Source organism: Neolamprologus multifasciatus, chromosome 16 (genome assembly GCF_963576455.1).
Source record: "Neolamprologus multifasciatus chromosome 16, fNeoMul1.2, whole genome shotgun sequence".
NCBI lineage: Eukaryota > Metazoa > Chordata > Actinopteri > Cichliformes > Cichlidae > Neolamprologus > Neolamprologus multifasciatus.
This window is the reverse complement of record NC_140454.1, coordinates 34,496,683-34,515,546: the sequence shown is the minus strand read 5'-3', so window position 1 is coordinate 34,515,546 and position 18,864 is coordinate 34,496,683. Positions and strand designations below refer to the sequence as shown.

Sequence of the window (18,864 nt, the reverse complement as noted above, 5' to 3'; positions counted from 1 at the left end):
AGGGCAACACACGGGACGAGCTGTATGTGCAAGGAGTTCATAACCTTTGCAGTCAGACACGCTTCTAACTGTGCTTCCAGCAGCTGCTAATTTCACATCCTTTCCTGTTGGTTTGTTTAATGAGGTGTTTATTAAAAGCTCTGAAATCTCTGGCTTGATTATAAAGCAGATATGCTTCAACCAGGCCAGTTATGTAATTCAGGATTGATCCGGCCTTATGGATTTGCATACAGTGTTGCCACGGGAGCGCTGAAATACTCCAATTTGAATTTTAAATCACAGCTGAGTGTGGGCTTCATTGATCTCGAGTCATTTCCTGTGACGTGCAGGCCTTCAGTTCAGTTCTTTTTCATGATAACAGCTGCTGCGCTCCATTTTAAATCAATATAAACATCTGCATAAAACACAGCTTCTTACAAAAAGCTTCAAAACTTTTGAACTTCAAGTCTCAAACAAAGTCAAACTAATTTGGACAGAAACATTGATAAAAGATTCTGCGCACGGACGAGGCCATTCACTGTTAATGCCAGTTTTTTAATTACAGAGCAGCGTTTGGTTTTTAAGATCAAGGTTTCAACGTGTAGCAACAGCATCTTTGTTGTGTTTACCAAACAAAACCAGCCAAGATTTAATAACCTGTAATTATGAAATCTTTCTCAGGCACAACAGGATTCGTGTGTCCCGATTACTGCGGCCACATAACACGTTCGCCTGCTCGTATATTCAGTTCTAACATGGTTGCAGTCGGTCTTTTGACCTGTGAAAAACAAGAAGCTAGTCTATCATGTCATAAAATTAAAGAAAAAAATCCCTCAAAGAATCAAATATTAAAAGAAACTGTTTCTCTGCAGTGGATGAGACGACTGAATCTCACCACAGTTTCACATAACAGGAACGAAAGAGTAAAGTTTAATTCTAACCTATAAGATCAGTTTGACAACCTGAACCACGAGAATCATGTGATTCGAAGACAACGCTGCTTCATTAAAGTGTGGCGCTGCCATCTTTCACGCTTTCTGTCACTTCTGCAGCTGGTCCGTCCCGTTATCTCGTCCCCAGAAACACTTCAGCTGTGTTCAGTGTGTGTTTGCAGCATTTTTCTGTTTTCTGGTTGCGCTGTGTTTGACCTCTCAGGGCCACCGTAGATTACGCCTTTGAGTTGTTTGGCTATCTCAGAAAGTGCCCCACAAGAGCGAAAACAGACCAGAGACCAGAGACTAGATCAGCCATGAACTAAGCTAGCTTACAAACAAGTTTGAGGCCAGTTAGCAAAGAGTTTAACAGAAAACTGAGACTCCGCCCATTTTTGGTATGTTAGACTCCGCCCATTTTTTAGTAAACAAAAAATGGGCGGAGTCTAACATACCTATGTGACTCCAGCCAATAGATATTTAAGCAAACTAATGTAATCAGAGTAATTTACTAAGCTAACACTGAACGTTTCAATGATTAAATTAAAACTTAAAATTTTGGACAGTGAATAAAAACTTTATTCAACCTCAGATGTGACAACAGAAACACAGAGACGTGACCTCCTGTGTGCACGGTGCTTCTCTTATCACTTCTCTTTCTTCTGCCTTCCTCTGCTGTCTGCTCACATACTACTCTCTCTGTGTATTATTCACCACTTGTCAGAGCTCTCGCCTCAAACTGCACATCACAAGTGGCCTCTCCATCACTTCCTCCATTTACTCGTGAGCCGTGTGCAAAGCTCCCCATGCGATTTCCTTGTGTCAATAAATGTATCCAAGCACCATCACAATCAGGGTGTAGCGACTGGTTAATGCATGACTCATTAGATCAGTCGGGTCCTTGGTGATGCTGCCGTGCTGCTCAATGAAGGGATGAAGCAGTGAGTTTTTAAAGTTAGAGAAACGGTGGGGCAGCGCTCCACATGGCGCCCTGTGACGCTGATGTGTCTACAGCAGAGTGGCAGATATGAGCACATGCAGAGTTTCTGTGCTGGTTGTTAGGAGCTGCTCGGGCTTGTTGATTCTGCTATTTTTATGCCCTAACTCCATTTTCCGGAGGTCATTTGTCAGACGGCACGTGAACAAAATAGTCGTACATTCGGCTGTGAAATCTGAATTTATGTACCTTATACCCCGTGTCTCCAAAAATAATAGCTTTGTTCAGGGACTGAAAACATTTTGCTGCTGTTGGTGTCTCAGCACACACGATCCCACGAGCGCTGCGGGTCAGTGTGTCCATGTTAATCACACACTTGTTTACTTTTCACTCAGCTGCTTGTGACATTTATGATAATTAGCTTGAGCTGATTTAATGCAATATTGAGCTGATGATGGTTATCATTAGAGGTGTCAATAACAAGGTCGGTGCTGGCTTAAACTGAGAAGCTCGCTAGCTTTTGTACCTTAGTGGTTGCTAATAACTGAGAAGCAGAGGAGAGCTGACGTGTTACTCTTATTTATCTCGTGCACACTGAGCTCCACAAAATTAGCAGCGTAGCGCCTTTATGTTGTAGTCACATGTAGATCAGAAACATCCGGTGCTGCTTCTCTGTGTTGATCCGTATTTGGAGACATAGCTGCTCAATGCACAATTGGCTGGCAGTGTTGGGTGCTGCTGCTATTTATAGAAACAGGGGTCTAGACCAGCTCTGCAGCTGAACGCTGTGTGGAGAAAGAGGCTCGTGGGTGGCATGAGGTGGTATTAGTCTTGGGGGTGGGGGGGTGTATGCGTGCAGAGGGTGATGCGATTGAACATCACGCTAGCGTGCATAAAGGTTGTGTTTGTGTGGACATCAGAGAGAGCGGAGCGGGGAGGAGGGTGGATGGAGACGGGAGTTGATGTAATGTAGCCTCTGGCAGCCATAACACAGATGTACTGCAGGTGGTCCTCAGATACTCGCTGCTCGCTGCGTGCACACATGCATGTGTTCGCCTACATCCACAGCATGAGCATGCTTGTAATAATTAGGGTTTGTTTACTCTCTCTTCTTAATTTAACTGGTGTGTGTTTGACTCACAGACTGCAGACGTAATAGGATGCATACGTAGATAAATAGGTGTGTGCTGCACTTCACTGTAGGATTATCTAATGCAGCTGTGGCCTTCAGAGTTTTGAACTAAGGGTTTTCCTGGAGTCAGATACTCGGGGTAGTGGGCGGGGCCTCAGTGGATCGGGGTAGTTCCTGAGCTTCGAGCTGATGCTTGATTGGACTGGGATCTGGGGACTTTGGCGGCTGTGTCGTTGCCTCGGGCTTTTTGTTGTGCTTCTCGAGCCGTTACTGAGGATTTTTCTGTGGAGTGGCATGGCGCATTGTCCCGCTGGAGGAAGCTTTCATGGGGGAAGTCCTTAGTGTGCAACAGTGCTGTGTCAAAGCAAACGGGACACGAATGATCCCAGCAGAATTGTACCGTAACAGGACTGCCACTGGAGAGGCACCATGATCACAGCTGAGATTTTAAGCATTTGTAACAGGGTCATAAATCACGTTGTTATAATTACACAAAATGTGCTCTAAACCCCCAAACTGTTCCTTTTATACCTGACTTTTAGGACCTCCAAGCCTGTAGTTATGTTCATTATCAGTTAGAGCCCCTCCTCATTTTCTTCTTCTTCTTTGGTGCAACCCTATAAATACAGTGTCCCCCTTTTGCCTCTCCCCTTTTCTACAATTCCCCTGTGGGAGACTTTGGTATAATTTCTTTCCCAACACTGTAAAACGCTCATATAATTCATATTTAGCCACCTGGATGTTTCTGATTGTGATTTTAGTTCAATTATTGTCATTATTAAGCCTGTTTTTGTTAGATGTTATATGTGTGTATCATAAATGTGTTTTAGGCGCCATAAATGCTAGCATGGATATATACTCCTTGCTAGCTTGGAAGTTGTGGTGGGTTGAGCTAACCCTCTTCCTCACTGTTTGTATTTGGTCGTAGGAGCTGGAGTGGGCCAATTATTTACTTGGAGGTCTTTCTTTCTTTTTCCTTTTTTATCGGATTTATGTCGAATTTCATGTTGTTGTTTTATCTTATGTCAAATATGTTACGTGTAAATGCATACTTTATGTTTAATGTAAAAATAAATGCCGCCCTTTTTCTACAATTCCCCTGTGGGAGAGGAGCTGGAGTGGGCAAATTATTTACTTGGAGGCCTTTCTTTCTTCTACCTTTTTTATCAGACACAACGCAGAATCACACCGGTTACACATTGAAACAGCATTTTTGATAAATGGAGTGTCAGAGGAGGGTGAACATATGTCAGAGTGTCGTATTGTTCTGAAGGCGTCACTCATAGAACGACTGGCTGGCTAAGGCTTGGTGTTAAACTTGACCTTACAGGGAGGTAAAAGAAAATCATTTAACCTTGACGTCAAGAGGATAAACGATTCATTCAATAAAAAGCTTTAACAAACATCTCTGACTAATTAAGGGCATGGGACAGCTGAGCTGGAGCTCCTGATGATAGCAGCCTGCGCAGAGAACATATTAAATCATGCAGAGAATTACAATCTCCAAGCCGTTGTTTTTCAAAGTAGCTTAAGTCATTGAACATGCATGTGAGAGTGCTGCTGCTGGAGTTTATGGTGCATATCCAAGTGTCACGGCTCAGTGCCTTCAGAAGCATCAGCAGCCCTGTTATTTCAGAGTTACGCACACACTCACACTGCTGATCAGCAGTACATGTGGTAGTTGTTATTAAAGAGGGACTTAAATAATGGAAAAATGTATTTAGTGTGAACGTTTGTATAGAAATGAGCACAGGCTCAGGTACCTGAGAGCTTTCATGGCAACAGTTATCGGGTTTTAAGTGATGACATATGAGCCCTGCTTCTGGGCCCAAACTACTCTGTGTTTATTAAGGCTGTTGTGTTTTTAACATGTTTTGTATTTTGTTCTATTTAATCTGAACAAAAAAAACAAACAAAAAACAGTCAGTGATCACTGTCGGCCTCTCTCAGTTTTTACCACCACTGTTCATTTAAAGCTCAGATTTTAAACCCTTATGATGTAGCTCCAGCCCATGCAGCAGTATATTAATGACTAACCTCGTATTGTGGATGGATTATCTCAGTTGTTCTCCTGACTGAAGTTTGGTCCGTTTACAGCATCCTGCCATGCGATTACATTTGTCTCCAACCATCAGGAACCTTCATGTTAACTTTTATTGAGTGGAAAAAAGTTATCGTTCATGCTCCAGCTTCACTGTGTTTATGCTACGCTAACATACCTGTGTAGCTAGCGATCACGTAGCACATCATTATATAGCAGCTAGCCAAACTTCAGTAACCCTACAAACGTCACTGCTGTTTAGTTTTCTGTCTTCATTTATGTTGGAAGTGACAGCAGAGCTGTACGTTTGGATTTTTCACACATCTCTCACTCAGAACATGCTATATCATGTTTAGCAGGAAGCTAGCGAGCTAACTTCCTGCTAACTTCTAACTCTGTTATATGTAATAAATTCTGTTTTTATGGATGTTAAACTTAATTGTTGCACCTGGTAAAGCAGCAACACTGATAATTTTATTAAAGATGAAAGAATTTAGACAGTTTGTAACTCTCAGTGATGCAGCAGTGTTTGTTTGACTTTGGGACCTGAAGTGGAGTTTGGGCCCAGGCACGGCTAATGACGTCAGACTTAAAGACCGGATAGGGAAAGACCGTGAAGCATGAAGTAATGAAAACTCATTATATTAATCATCATCCCCAGTGAGTGTTTCTGCACTGCATAAAACAGGTGGCAGAATTATTAGAAATACAAAGGTCGTCAGCTGCCGCGTGCTGTGATCCGAACACTAAACTGTGGAACTGTTCTTTATTTTTTAAACGTCATTCAGAGCAAATGAAATGAAACTGATGATTCATAAAACGTCTGTTTAGATCAAAAGCTTATTGTTTCTTACTCGCAGGCTGAACGCGGCGTGGAACCCGACCCTGTTTGTGTGGCGGATAGCGACCTTAGGATACGTCTCACTCTTGATTAGCGTGCTACACACACAAACACACACTCCCTCTCTGGTACTCGGAGTTGGTGAGCGTTGGTTCTCATCACTCTGCTGAGTCTGGCAACAATGGCTGCCAAAACCCACACTGTGGATTTAGAACTGGAAGTGTATCATTCAGCAAGTTTCCTTCAGAGTTTTGCAAATGAAATGTATTTTGTAACAGCCACACAAATGTCTGACAAACAATGCATCCTGTGTTTTTGCGTGTGTTAATTCCACAGTGTGCGCTGAGAGGCTTTCACTGTGACTCACTTTGAGGAGTTTAGAGATAAACACTTTACAGGATGCAGCTTGGTCTGTGTGTGTTGCACTGGTTTGTCTGAACTGGAGGAAATCAACAACTTTCTCATTCAAAGCTAAAAATAAGAAACTACTTTATATTCTATATCATCCTGTAATATTACTTTCTAATACTGCAGTTTTCCCATAAACATGTTTTCAGTCAGCTCTGGTGATGTTCACAGCTTTGCATCCCCCCACAGCAGATTACTGTAAGTGAGCCACTGCTGGGAAATTTAACATGACTTACGGCAGACAGCTGCAGAGCATGCACTGCATCTCAGAGTGGGAGAGACAGCCATGTTTTGCCAAGTCAGGCTTTTGTATTTGACTGTGAGTCGAGTTCAATTTCCTTCAGTTCATAATCCATTTACAGCATGAATAAGAGGTCCTGCATCCTCGCTCATTACTTACTGTAAAGCCTCTGTGTTTCATCAGCATGTGAGTGTTAAACACAGATAGATGGATAGACAGACAGACAGACAGACAGCAGTACTTTTGCACGTTTACACTCACCTGTTGTCTAAAACTGCATATTTTCTGTTTTTCTGAAGCGTCTCTGTAAACCTCAGAGATGGCTGTGTGGGAAAATGCCAGCAGATCAACACTCTGTAATAGTCTGCTGGCAGCACCATGTTCAAAGTCACTTAAATCCCATTTGGTCCTCACTCTGATGCTCAGTTCGAGCGGCGTCTACACGCAGCCCTCACCGCCGTTCATTTTAAAGCTTAACCTCAGTCACAGAAAACAGCAGCACTGCAGTCACAAGTGTTTGTGTGTTATTACTGGGTTCAGTTAATGAACAGCACAGCAGCAGGCACACAAATGATTGTCATCCTTCACAAAATGTGTTCACATAAAATATGTGCGCACGTTAAAATGTGGTAAAAATGAAAATGATTGAGTCCTTTTGATGTCATTAGTCATGTTCAAGAGTTCAGTAGAGTGTGACCTTTGTAGAGTGTGACCTCATTAAAGGTGAGACTAAAGGTGTAGAAGCTGAAACGACACCTCTGCAGCTGGAGTCACGCTGAAACGTTAGAGGAAGAAAGAAAGAGAAGCGCTTCATTTCCTGCTTCCTGTTTGTCATCACTGTTATAAATCAGGATGATCTGTGTGTTTCTTTGCAGACGGTGCGTCATGGTTTCCCTTACCAGCCCACCGCTTTGGCCTTTGACCCCGTGCAGAAGATCCTGGCCATCGGTTCGAGATCTGGTGGAGTACGAATGTATCCTTTACTTCCTGTTCACTCGCCCCGCCCACACACACAGCAATGACCTCTGATCACAGACTTAATGTATTTACTGTAAATACTTTACTGCTGCCACAGAAGCAGGCGGCTCCCACTGTGTTGTGTCTCTCCTCCTGTACAAACCAAGCAGGGGCCTCCGCAGCTCCGACCTTTGACCTCCTCCCCTGGTTCTGTTTCCTCTTTCTATCCTGTCATTTCGTGTCACTCACTTGTCTGGTTCAGACTCACCCTCCAACAGCCCGTCTCCTGGGTCACAGGGATGGTGGAGGACGAGTAACTGCAGCACAGGTACGATGTTACACCCTCGCTAACACCGAGCGTCCTCCTCCAGCAGAGGCACCAAACACGGACGCTGCAGCAGCCACGCAGACATCCCGCCGGGGTGACGCGTGAGCGGGCCGAGTGGTTTCTGTGCTGAAAGAAAGCGTAAAAGCTCCAGAGTGTCAGAGGTGGACGTGACGCTGTGTGAATATGTGTCTGATGATGGCTGATGAAACCAGACAAAGCTAACGGCCGAACCAAATACTTCATCTCTGCTCTGAATCCGTTCTTCCAGCGGATCAATATCCCAGCATTTTCCTTTTTAATATGTTCTTCATTCCATAATTATTTCTTTGTATTAGATTTGATTTAAATATTAAAGTGTTACCGTCCTCCAATCAGGAAAATAGATTTATCCAATCAGATCTTTTAAAACTTTATCTCCAGGAAGAGAAAATGCAGCAGCTGGCTCAGTAATTGCTACAGACTTCACATTCAGGAGGAACAGAGCTCTGTGTGTGTTTGTTATGGATGGACGACAGATTACATCCCGGACCTGAAACACGTCGTGCTACCTTCACAAACACATTTTAAATTAAGTATGAAAAATGATCTTGTGAAATCCAAGAAAACATCACCAGATATTTCTGTGGATTTCAGCCTTGGCGCAGGTGTGCAGTCTCCTTCAGCACTTACTCATAAAGTCATGGGCGGATTAATCAGTTACAGTTTGATTTATCCCTAAAATCGTATCCCGGGCCCCGCCGGGCCGGAGCTGCTTGTTTGCAGAGCTGGATCTTCTCTCAGGTGACTGCAGTGCCTTCAGCTCTGGGCTTTCTCTGAAGCATGCAGATACCTGTGCTCTCAGACACCTGAGGGGTCCATGTCTCTGGTTTTGGTTTGTTGCAGATTGGGGCGCGCTGTAGCTTTAATTTAATCTGCTTGTCATCTTTGATCAAACTGAGCTGAGAAGCTTTAAACCTGGTTCAGGTGAGATCAGGTTTAGATGAGTTAGCCGTTAGTCCCACTGCTGCGTCCTACACCTGACAGCAGAGCTGGGCTGGGCTTGCAGCTGGATGGAAGCCCTTGAGTGACTTAGCATTTGTATTGACATGCTGCACACACCTCCTCGGCTCCCGAGTGGCCCGTCACAGACTCTCTGGCTCTCTCTCGGTCTCACTCCTCGATTTTGCCCTTTCTCAATCTGCCTCGCCTGCTGTCGTCTTCTGTCTCGTGGACCTTCCCCCGTTTCTGCTTTTATTTATTCACTTTACCCTTCGTCTGTCCTTCACAGCCTGTCTCAGTGTCCTTCCTCTTCCTCCCGAGGCTTTGAACATTCACCTGTCATCTTCTGTAACGCTCTCCTTTTGTTTCTCCTCTAGTTTCAACACGTTTCCTCTCTGAGTCCTTCATTTAGCTGTTTTACTACGGCTGGTTGAAATGTGTGTAGAAATGTAGGCTTGGTTAAAGCGATCAGAGTTAATGTTCACATGACACTGTTGACTGCAGGACTGTGGGTTTGTGGGCCGTCTGTGGGAAGTCGGTTTCCCAGCGTGTGGTCTGCCTCTGTACATCCTGAACAGTGATCAATACGTCGGAGTCCCAGTGGAATCTGTTTGCTTTGTTTTCATCCTGAATCGTTGTTTTTTATACCTAAGTGTGCGGCTTCATGCATATTTACTTAAGTACTTGTTTCAGTTGAAGTCTTGGAGCTGCTCTTCATCACTAACCTAACAAACGGTAAATAATGTGATCTTATTTTATTACAGCAGCTGTTTCTTTATGCTGGTGATTCCCGGGCTTCAGTGGGTGCTTACCTACACTCAGAGCAGATTTGGGAAGCTGGTTCAAAGCGGCGCTGTGGATTCGGTGGGTTGAGGAGTTGCTGCGATAGCTGAGATGACTTTCAGTGGCTTAAAAATAGCAGGAATAGAAGTTGTGAGAGAAGCATGAAGGTAGAGACGGATAGAGGTGGCACACTGTGGAGAACAAAGGCAACTTCAGTTACATTATTAAGGATGGTGATAAAAGTACACATGAACAGATATTTAAGTCCCAGCTCTCTGCTGACATTTACATCTTTACCAGCTACGAACAAAGATGATCCTCACAGCTGCTCTGTGCTGGAGCTCACTGTCACGTTTTTATAACCAGACTGAAGCAAAGATCTGCTTCATGAAAACAAACGTTGATTCTTTGATAAACAGAATCAGCAGGAGGAACACGGAGAAAGTCCCAGTGTGTCAAATCTCAGCACAGCAGCTTGTTAACACAGACGCTACAGCTCGGGTCAGAACAGACCGGACCATTTTAAGCTAACGCTATGTTGTCTGCGGTTTTAGCCTTGAGCCTGACTTCATCAGCTCGTGTTTGGACCTGCTCTCTGTGGGCAGAAGAACGCCGTCTGCAATAACACCACCACTCATTCACCTATAAGTATGTCAAAGATGGCTCCGCCCCTCCCTGAGCCTGGCTATGCTGGAGGTTTCTTCCTGTTGAAAGGGAGTTTTTCCTTCCCACTGTCGCCAAAGTGCTGCTCACTGATGGTCGTTTGATTGTTGGCCTTTGTATTGTTGTAGAGTTTCTACTTTACAGAATAAAGCACCTGGAGGGGACTGCTGCGCTGTATAGACTGAATTGGAAAACACGTTGAGGTTGTTTACCTTCATTTATTGTTTCAGATTCAGTTGTTTTTCCTCCTTTTCATGAATAATGATCATTTAAATTGTTGTTGGGTCACATGTGACACTGAGACGTCTTACATCACTGCACATGAACGTAGAATGTGAGAGCAAATACACAGAGGTGTTTGAACACATCTCAGCATGATTTCATTATCAAAAAGATAAACAAACTGAACCCTGTCCTCACCTGTAGCCGCGCCGACTCACATCATCCTGGAAGAATTACTCCTCAGTCACGTAACCACGCTGTGGGTGTTTTGCGTAGTAGATTGTCAACATACTGTCGTTGTGCTTTTTGTATTCCCCCAGTGACAAATTGCCTCCTACGTGTAATCATGATTTAACAGCGACTGGAAGAAACCCTCCTCCCCTTCCATCGCCAAGAAACTCTGAAGCTGGGCGAGCGTTTCGGTGTGGACAGCTGTGTTATTCATGTCTTTATGTCACGTATTTAACGTCAGTGGCTGAGTCAGTCACAGCAGGACCGGGCTGTCTGATGAATAGTGCATAGCAACAATGTCATCGGGGTTGGCGCAGTGGGTTGGCAACAAGGCTCTCTGCAGTGGGCTCCTAGGACGCTCCTCCCTCTGCTTTGAGCAAGACGCCCAACACGTGCTGAGATTTGGTTTACAGAGAACAAATATAATCGAGAAAGTGTGTGTGTGTGTGTGTGTGTGTGTGTGTGTGTGTGTGTGTGCTTCTCTGTGCTGGCCTTCTGAATGTGCATCCATGCGCCTGTGTCAGTATTGTTTGTGTGTCACTTTGCACAGATACATGGGTGCACGTGTGTTTGATCTGTGGAAGTGGACGTCGCTCCAATAACGGCTTCTTGTAATAGAATCGCTCCGACTGTGACGGGCGGTCGCCTCGTAACCGTCAGACCGGAGCAGAAAAACCAAAGCGAGGTGAGAGAGCGCAGAGAGGCCGGGCGAGGCTGTCTGTGGATATCAGTGTGTTTGTTCACGTCGGCCCAGGTGTCACCGTCTTACCTGTAAATCATCATCACCTCATCATGATGACATTTTATTTTGGACATATAAAACAAAGCACACGTGTGTGATCATAACTAACGTGTGGTTATTGAAGTTTGTGGCGCTTTGTAGGTTTTTTTAATTAGTGGTCAAATATGAAGAATTGATTTTCATGTTTAAAAGCAAAACAGTGTCATAAGTTTCTATCATGACAAATAACACTGGATCATTAAATATCAGAAAAGGATTACACTGTGATTTTGATTTGAGCCGATCAATAAGCTTCAGTGTGAGAGTTGTTCTGCTTCAGTCTGAACTCACCTGCAGGATTTATTAACGCTGGACTTTAGCTCATTCCTTGGAGGGACTGTTGTGTTACTTTAGCTGCAGTGAGGTGATGACACTGGCTGCTCTAAATAACACGCGACACTAAAAACTGTCACTTTGTGTGTCCTCTGCTCTCAGCTCAAGACTTTTGCTCTGACACGAGTTTGTTGACAGATAAGTTCTTGTTGCCGGGTAGACTACAGTCGCACTTTTGGGGACGGAGCTCCTCATCAGCCACATGTTGTTCAGTGACCAGCAGCAAGCAATTAGTAAACCTAATTTAGCCAACGGAGCATAAGCTGGCAGCTGTCTGCAAACACACAGTTACAGTCTGTTATTAATGCCAGTGTGTGTGTGTGTGTGTGTGTGTGTGTGTGTGTGTGTGTGTGTGAGCTGAGCTTTGGCTGCTAGAAGAACAATCAGGAATACAGATATTCCTGATTTACAACAACAACAAACTTTATTTATATGCACATTTAAAAACCAGTGTTGTACCAAAGTGCTTAACATGCGAGAGGATAGGATGAAGTAACAGGGAAGGATGAGGGCTATGTACCAAAACGTGCTAGCAGGTTGAGGCATTAAAACACACGAAGGCGTCCATGTCTGCTGACTGCATGAGCTTCCTGACGCTGCCGTGTCACAGTCGCATGCTGCCACATCACGAGGGCGGCGCGTGTTTGCACACAGCTTACTCTGTTTACATGTTTTCTGTCACAGCTGCTGCCAAAAAATCTGTTTTCTAATTTGAGCAAATTGCCAACACACCTGTTGCCATGGATACACGTGCACGTGCGCGTAATAAAGCAAACGCGTATGTGTATCCTGCCTCCTGTCTCACTCGTAACAGGATTGTGAACTCGAGTGCTGCTGGTTAACAGCACAGGTGAGCAGCAGTGCTCTGGGAGCGGGACAGGAAGTGACGAGGCACACGGCACTCACCTCGCCCCGTCAGGTGGGCAGGACCAATGGCACAGTATGAGCAAAGATGGCGGCTCATTTAGAGTCATCCATCCATCCATCCATTCGCTTCCGCTTATCCTTTTCAGGGTCGCGGGGGGCGCTGGAACCTATCCCAGCTGTCATAGGGCGAGAGGCGGGGTACACCCTGGACAGGTCGCCAGTCTGTCGCCAACACACAGGGACAGACACCATTCGCGCTCACATTCACACCTAATGGCAATTTGGATTTTCCAATTAACCTATCCCCACAAGCTGCATGTCTTTGGACGGTGTGAGGAAGCCGGAGTACCCGGAGAGAACCCACGCAAACACGGGGAGAACATGCAAACTCCACACAGAAAGACCCCGGTCTGATGGTGGAATTGAACTCAGGACCTTCTTGCTGTGCGGCAACAATGCTAACCACCGTGCCACCGTGCTGCCATGAGTCAGTAATGATAAATTACTGACAGCAGGACCAGCATGAAGCTGTTTGCTTGAATTATGATCACTAATGCTGTTGTTTGAGTCGTGACTAAAGTTTTTACTCTTTATTATTTCTGGTTTTAAAAAATCAAAAATAAATAAATGTCAAATATTTCAGATGCAGTTATTTCTGAGCCTGTCCGGATGATTTGCTCCACAGCAGCACTCGCAGTTTTTCACACAGTGACACAGTGACTCTGTGCTTACACACATACAGTGTGATCACATGGGTGGAAGTGGGGTGTGGTGTCTTGTTCCCAAATGTGCAACAGCCCTGAAACTTTCCACTGCACAGACAGCAGTGCAGCAGTGCTTTGCGTTAATGCAGTGAGAGACTCACTCCGTGTGGTGCATGAACAGCTGCTGAGTGTGAGATCACTGATCTTTGTTCATTCTGTGCTCGTTGTTTTATTTCTCTGATGTCACTCAGTTGACGCTCAGTAATACGACGTCCTCGTCTTTCTGTCCCACATTTTTATCACTGCATGCATCCAGTGCGTTGCTGTTATGTAACACTCCCAGGAGCAGCACTGTACCATATAGAGGAGCACCTGGTGTCCCATGATGCTTTGCGGTCTTTCTCTGTGTGCTGGTACCTGTTAGGTGTCCTTAGAACTTTTTCTTCTTGTTTCCTCTTCCTCGTGTCTGTGCTAGCCTCGCTCTGCTACAGTAAAAGCAGAATTACATCTTCTCTGCCTTCTTCATTTTCTTCCTCGTGCAAAAATATGTAATTTTTTGACGTCTGCTGTCTCCAACATCTGACATAAAAAGCTTAAAAAGCTCAGCTCTTTGGTCGTCTTTATACATTATTCACCAACCAGCGATCTGCTGCTGTTTTCTGTAACAGTCCTTTATTAGCAAATATGATGGCATGCACGCAGCATAAAGTGCAGTGCAGAGGCTGAGCCACGCTGATTTGCAGATAGGGATGGGTATCGTTTAGGTTTTATCCGATACCAGTACCAAACTGGTACTTTTGAAACGGTGCCGGTGCTTAAACGGTGCTCAAACCGGTGCTTAAAGAATGGAGAACACAAAATTGGTCCAAAAACCTCTCATGTTCAGCTGTTTTTTTGTAAAAAGATAACAATGTTAGCCTTTTCTGCAGCTATGGGGCATATATGGTATCACTCTTGGCTGGAAGCAGCTTAAACAATGGAAAAAACACAAACTTTGTCCAAAAACCTCTCATGTTTAACTGTTTTCCACTTTTTCTTTGGTCATTTTAGCCTTTTTGTCCAGGGTGAAGGGAGTATCTGCCATCAAACAAGAAGACAGCCGCATGTAGCTATGATGATGTTTGCTAGTTCACCTTACATGCATTAATGTAATAACGTGGTTAGCCTACTCAACGTAAATTACACACGAACAACATTAAGCTACTCACGCAGAGAAGAACGGCTGCTGCTGCATCATCATCCTCATCATTTCTGCTACACTGGCAGGGCTAGGGGCCAGGACTCTCCTCTTCGGGTTTTTGGGGGATGTTGCTAACTCCAGGTCGATAACAGGCACCACACCCGCAGTAGATGTGCTCGGTGTGAGGTCTCGCAGCAAGCTATCAAATACGGTGCATTTCTCGGCTTTAAAAAAACGCTATGCGTCGCCAGGTGTTTCATCAGATTTGAGGTGTTACCTCCTTTGACAGTATCACAGTATCAGCTTAAAGCACTTGTTGCAGCTGCTGAGTTTGCATCTTTTGCTGTGAAGTACAGCCAGACTTTTGACCGCTTCGCCTTGGCCATTTTTAATCTGTAGCTCTGCTCTAAAAGAACGTACGTACCTGGACCCGCCTACTATCCTCGGAAACGTAAAATGATTGGCTAGAATCTAAAGTGTATCACAGCTCAGGAAAAAAAGCACCGAAATGTGCGCTGCTTTTCAGTCTGGTTACTACCGTTTATGACAGAACCGGTGCCATAATGGCACCGGATACCGGTACCCATCCCTATTGCAGAGATATTTACTTCACCTTTATCTTGTTTTAACTTGTTGTGTTTGGTCTGTGGTCCTTTGTCCCCTCTGCTACAGATGATGAGGTATTCAAAGAATGAAAGGTCAGCAGCCTATTAATAGCAGCACTGAGAACACTGTAGGAAATGCCGATGGTCTATTTCAGTGACCGCCTACTGCTGAATAATACACACATACTGTAGATGAAAGTACAGGACATGCGTTCAGTTCTTTCAGAAACCAGACACACTGCATGGTTTTCTGTTTCATCACATAGGATTGAACATCGTGGTCTTTTTCCATCTGAGGAGATTACTGACCATCCACCACAGACAAATGATGCTGCTTTGTTTGAACAACAGAGACAGCTCAAATATAACTCAGCATGAGGACGCAGTTACCTCGTTTACAGTGGTCTAACACTCTGTCTTTAATTTCACTCAAACTGACTGTGGATCAGTGAAATGTTGCTGTCAGTTTGTTTCAAAGTGCAGCAAATGAAAAAGGAAAAACCACGAACATCATCAGCTGCCAGATGTGCACAGTCCTTTATGCTGCAGCACACGAGCGTGCGTCTCGTGTGCTGCAGCTCCTCGGTGGATTTTCAGAATCCCAGACTCCACGATGAGTCCTGAGACTCGGTGGGTGCCGTGTTGCATGCACACACATGAACACACACACAGGCTAGAATCAGGCAGTAACAACAGGCGTGTGGAGAGTGAAGATTCAGGGTGTTGTCCTGATTGGCAGAGAAACGAGCGCGTGCAGCAGAGTCACTCTGCCGCTGATTGTCAGGAGAAGAAGAAATGATAATAAATGAAGTGGCTCTCAGCTCTCAGCCAGCAGCAGGATGCACTTTGGGCTGATTTCACATCTAAGGTGCAGAAAATGTGCAGAACAATAAAAGAAACGGACGTGTTGTTGTTGAAATGCTGATTTGTAGTTTTGAAGCAGGGCGGCGACCTTTGTCTGCAGGTGATGCTTAAAGATTGGCTTTTACAGCACAAAGGTCAGTGAGACGTGTTTGCTGCACTGTGACATTAGAGACGGGGAACGAGGGGAAACAGAATCACTGGCCTGTGCTAAGAGATCCTCCTTTATCTTTTGTTCTTTATCTCTCAGGATGCTGCACCTCTTCACAGGAGGTGCAGCATCAGCAGCGTCTGCGGCCTGCTGTCTGTGCAGGAGAGATGTCACGTACACGGGAAAAACACGAGCTCGTAGCGTGAGCTGCAGATTCTGTTCCTCTGTTTGTTTCTGACACACAACATTTTAAAAGTCGCCGGCTTGCTTTGACATTTAGCTGTGAGTACTGATATGTGTAAATAGTGTTTTGTTCCTCAGTCAAATAACTTTCTGAGCCGTGTTACTCATCGGCCCCGTGGCCCACAAAGCTGCGTACGCTCACATTTACCCAAACACAAGCTAACAAACAGGACTTGAAAATGTCCTGATATTTTTGGAGAAATATCGCAGTGGGGTCGCCAACCTCAGCTCGACTGTGAGAGGAGCTCCGAATGGAAGCAGAAGGAGATTCAAACATCGAGCTCTTTGTACATCCAGTTATACGTCTCTGTGCACGTTTCAGATTTTGATATTGTAGCTTCAAAGGTGTGAACTTAGTGAAGTAGAAACCATGAAAGGTACCACAGATGGAGACCCGCCCACCCAACCATTCTTCCATCTTTCTTGTAATTGATTCAATTATTTACTTTTCCAGCTTTTCTTCAATCATTGGCTGCTTTTCACTCACTTTCAGTCCACTTGTTATACTTTTGTCTCTTTACTCTGACCTGCGTCTCATTGGAGCATGAAGAAGCCACCTGCCTACCTTAGCGGATGAACCAGTGATGTTTCTACACATATAAGAAAGCAAAGAAGCAGCTTTAAATGGCATCTTTAGGTTCTTTGTTACCAGCAGCCTGTTGGAAAAAAACAAACCTGTTGTTTCCATTTCTGTAGCTGAATCTGTGAAAAATGCCAAAGAAAACACAGTTTGACATAAAATAGAATTTTTGCACCAACAAGTTGATTCAAAAAGAGCTGAAAACATTGCAGATCTCAGCACAGTGTGTCCTCAACAAGTAGAGGACAAAGGACGAAGTGTGAGGCCTAAAAACATCTGATACACACCTGCCACAGGTCACAGGTCACAGGTCACACTGCCAGTGCAGTAAAAGCACAGTGAAAGAAACACAGAGAGGAAGTCTGTCCGTCATGGATGGGCGTCCCCCAGCCTGGGCACAAACACTGTGGGGTCATCCTGACAGAGAACAGAGCTAAAGGCAGAAACATCCAAAGAAGAGCTTGGAGCGCCGCCCCCCCCCCCCCCCCCCCCCTGTGTAAAAACTGTTTCTGCTGTTTGTGTTTGCACATGCTTCGATAAATCGCTGCACCTGTTTCCCATCTCTGAGCAAATTACAAAGAAATAATAATAAGTGTGCAACAGTCCTACAGAGAGGACGGCTCGGTGCTGGCTGCATTTACCAGGCTGCATGAACATTTACACCTGTTGGCAGGTCTGCAGACCTGATTAGCATGCAGTCATCACCTGTTGGAGTTCACCTCCTCAGGTGTCCACAAGCTTCCAAAGCAGCAGCAATTTTTAATGTAGTCTTTGGCCTGAGAGTTTACTACAGACTACAGAGGGGAAACTTCAGCTTCTGTGATCTGATCCGACGTTCGTGTGAAGTTGGAGTTTCTATCTGTGACTGAGAAGTTTGCATCCAAGCAGTTTGGATTCAGGTGAGAGTGAGGCCAGGGGCTCGTTTCTTCCAGCATTCGTCAGGTTGTGAATTTCTTCCCCACGGTGAGACTGTTGACGCCGCCGCCGCCGCTGCCATCCATCCAACCAGTGCGTGCCATCTCGGCTCATTTACAGCACAGCCGTCACTCAGCACCACTCTGTCCGCTCCTCGAGAATGAAGAATCAAACTGCTGGAAGTTTTTGTGAAACACTGGAGGAAATCTGGTTCGGGTGCAAAGGGGCACGACCAGATTTCTACAGCTGCTGTCAGAAGTTTGAGCCCCAAACATACAGAACGTCTGAGACGCTGTTCTATGGAGACCGCAGGACAACAAACGTCCTGCAGGCCGCTGCAGACTGTGCCTTCTCAGCCATCCAACCTTTACATCTTCATCCAGAATGAAAAGATCCCTGCTGACTGCAACATTCAAAGAACAACCTGCGAGTAAGTTTAACTATACCCAACTATACTGTATAATAATGAAATAAATACTTTGTACTGCGTGATGAAGAACAGAGTAGCAAAATAAAATAAGATACTTGTTTTGTTACTGTAACCTCTCCTGGATGGCAGGCTGAGTATCAGACTTTCTACCTGAGCCAAAGTGTTGTTTAACCTGCTGATCACTGAAGGGTTAAGCAACAGACACATACAGACTTTCTGTACTTAAGTACAAGTACAGATACTAGTGTTAAAAATACTCCAGTAAAAGTATTGAAGCCACTTTTTTACCCGAGTAAACATTAAAAAGTACCGACTCTGAGCTCAAAGTAAGAAAGTGAACCGTAGCTACCAACCATTCTTAGTTTGTTTTGCACGAAAATCCATAGTTTATTAAAACACGTCATATACTGATCCAATATGTGATTAAACCACATGTTAAATTCAAATCTGCAGTAATCAGATGTCACTGAGCATCCTTACCTCTGACTCTAAGCTCTCCTGTCCTTCTTTCTTATCTTTCTCCATCTCTGAGTGAACATAG

At 44.7% G+C, this 18,864-nt stretch overlaps 1 protein-coding gene across 16 annotated transcripts in view; it reads left to right on the top strand.

The window, feature by feature from the left end:
• The window catches only part of stxbp5l (syntaxin binding protein 5L), a 145,294-nt gene that overhangs the window by 9,221 nt on the left and 117,209 nt on the right, over positions 1-18,864 (top strand). For all 16 annotated transcript variants that reach the window (XM_085135597.1, XM_085135595.1, XM_085135593.1 and 13 more), the window contains exon 2: positions 7,387-7,484. In XM_085135597.1, the coding sequence (XP_084991723.1) occupies positions 7,387-7,484 (98 nt within the window). The remainder of the gene's footprint in view (positions 1-7,386; positions 7,485-18,864) is intronic.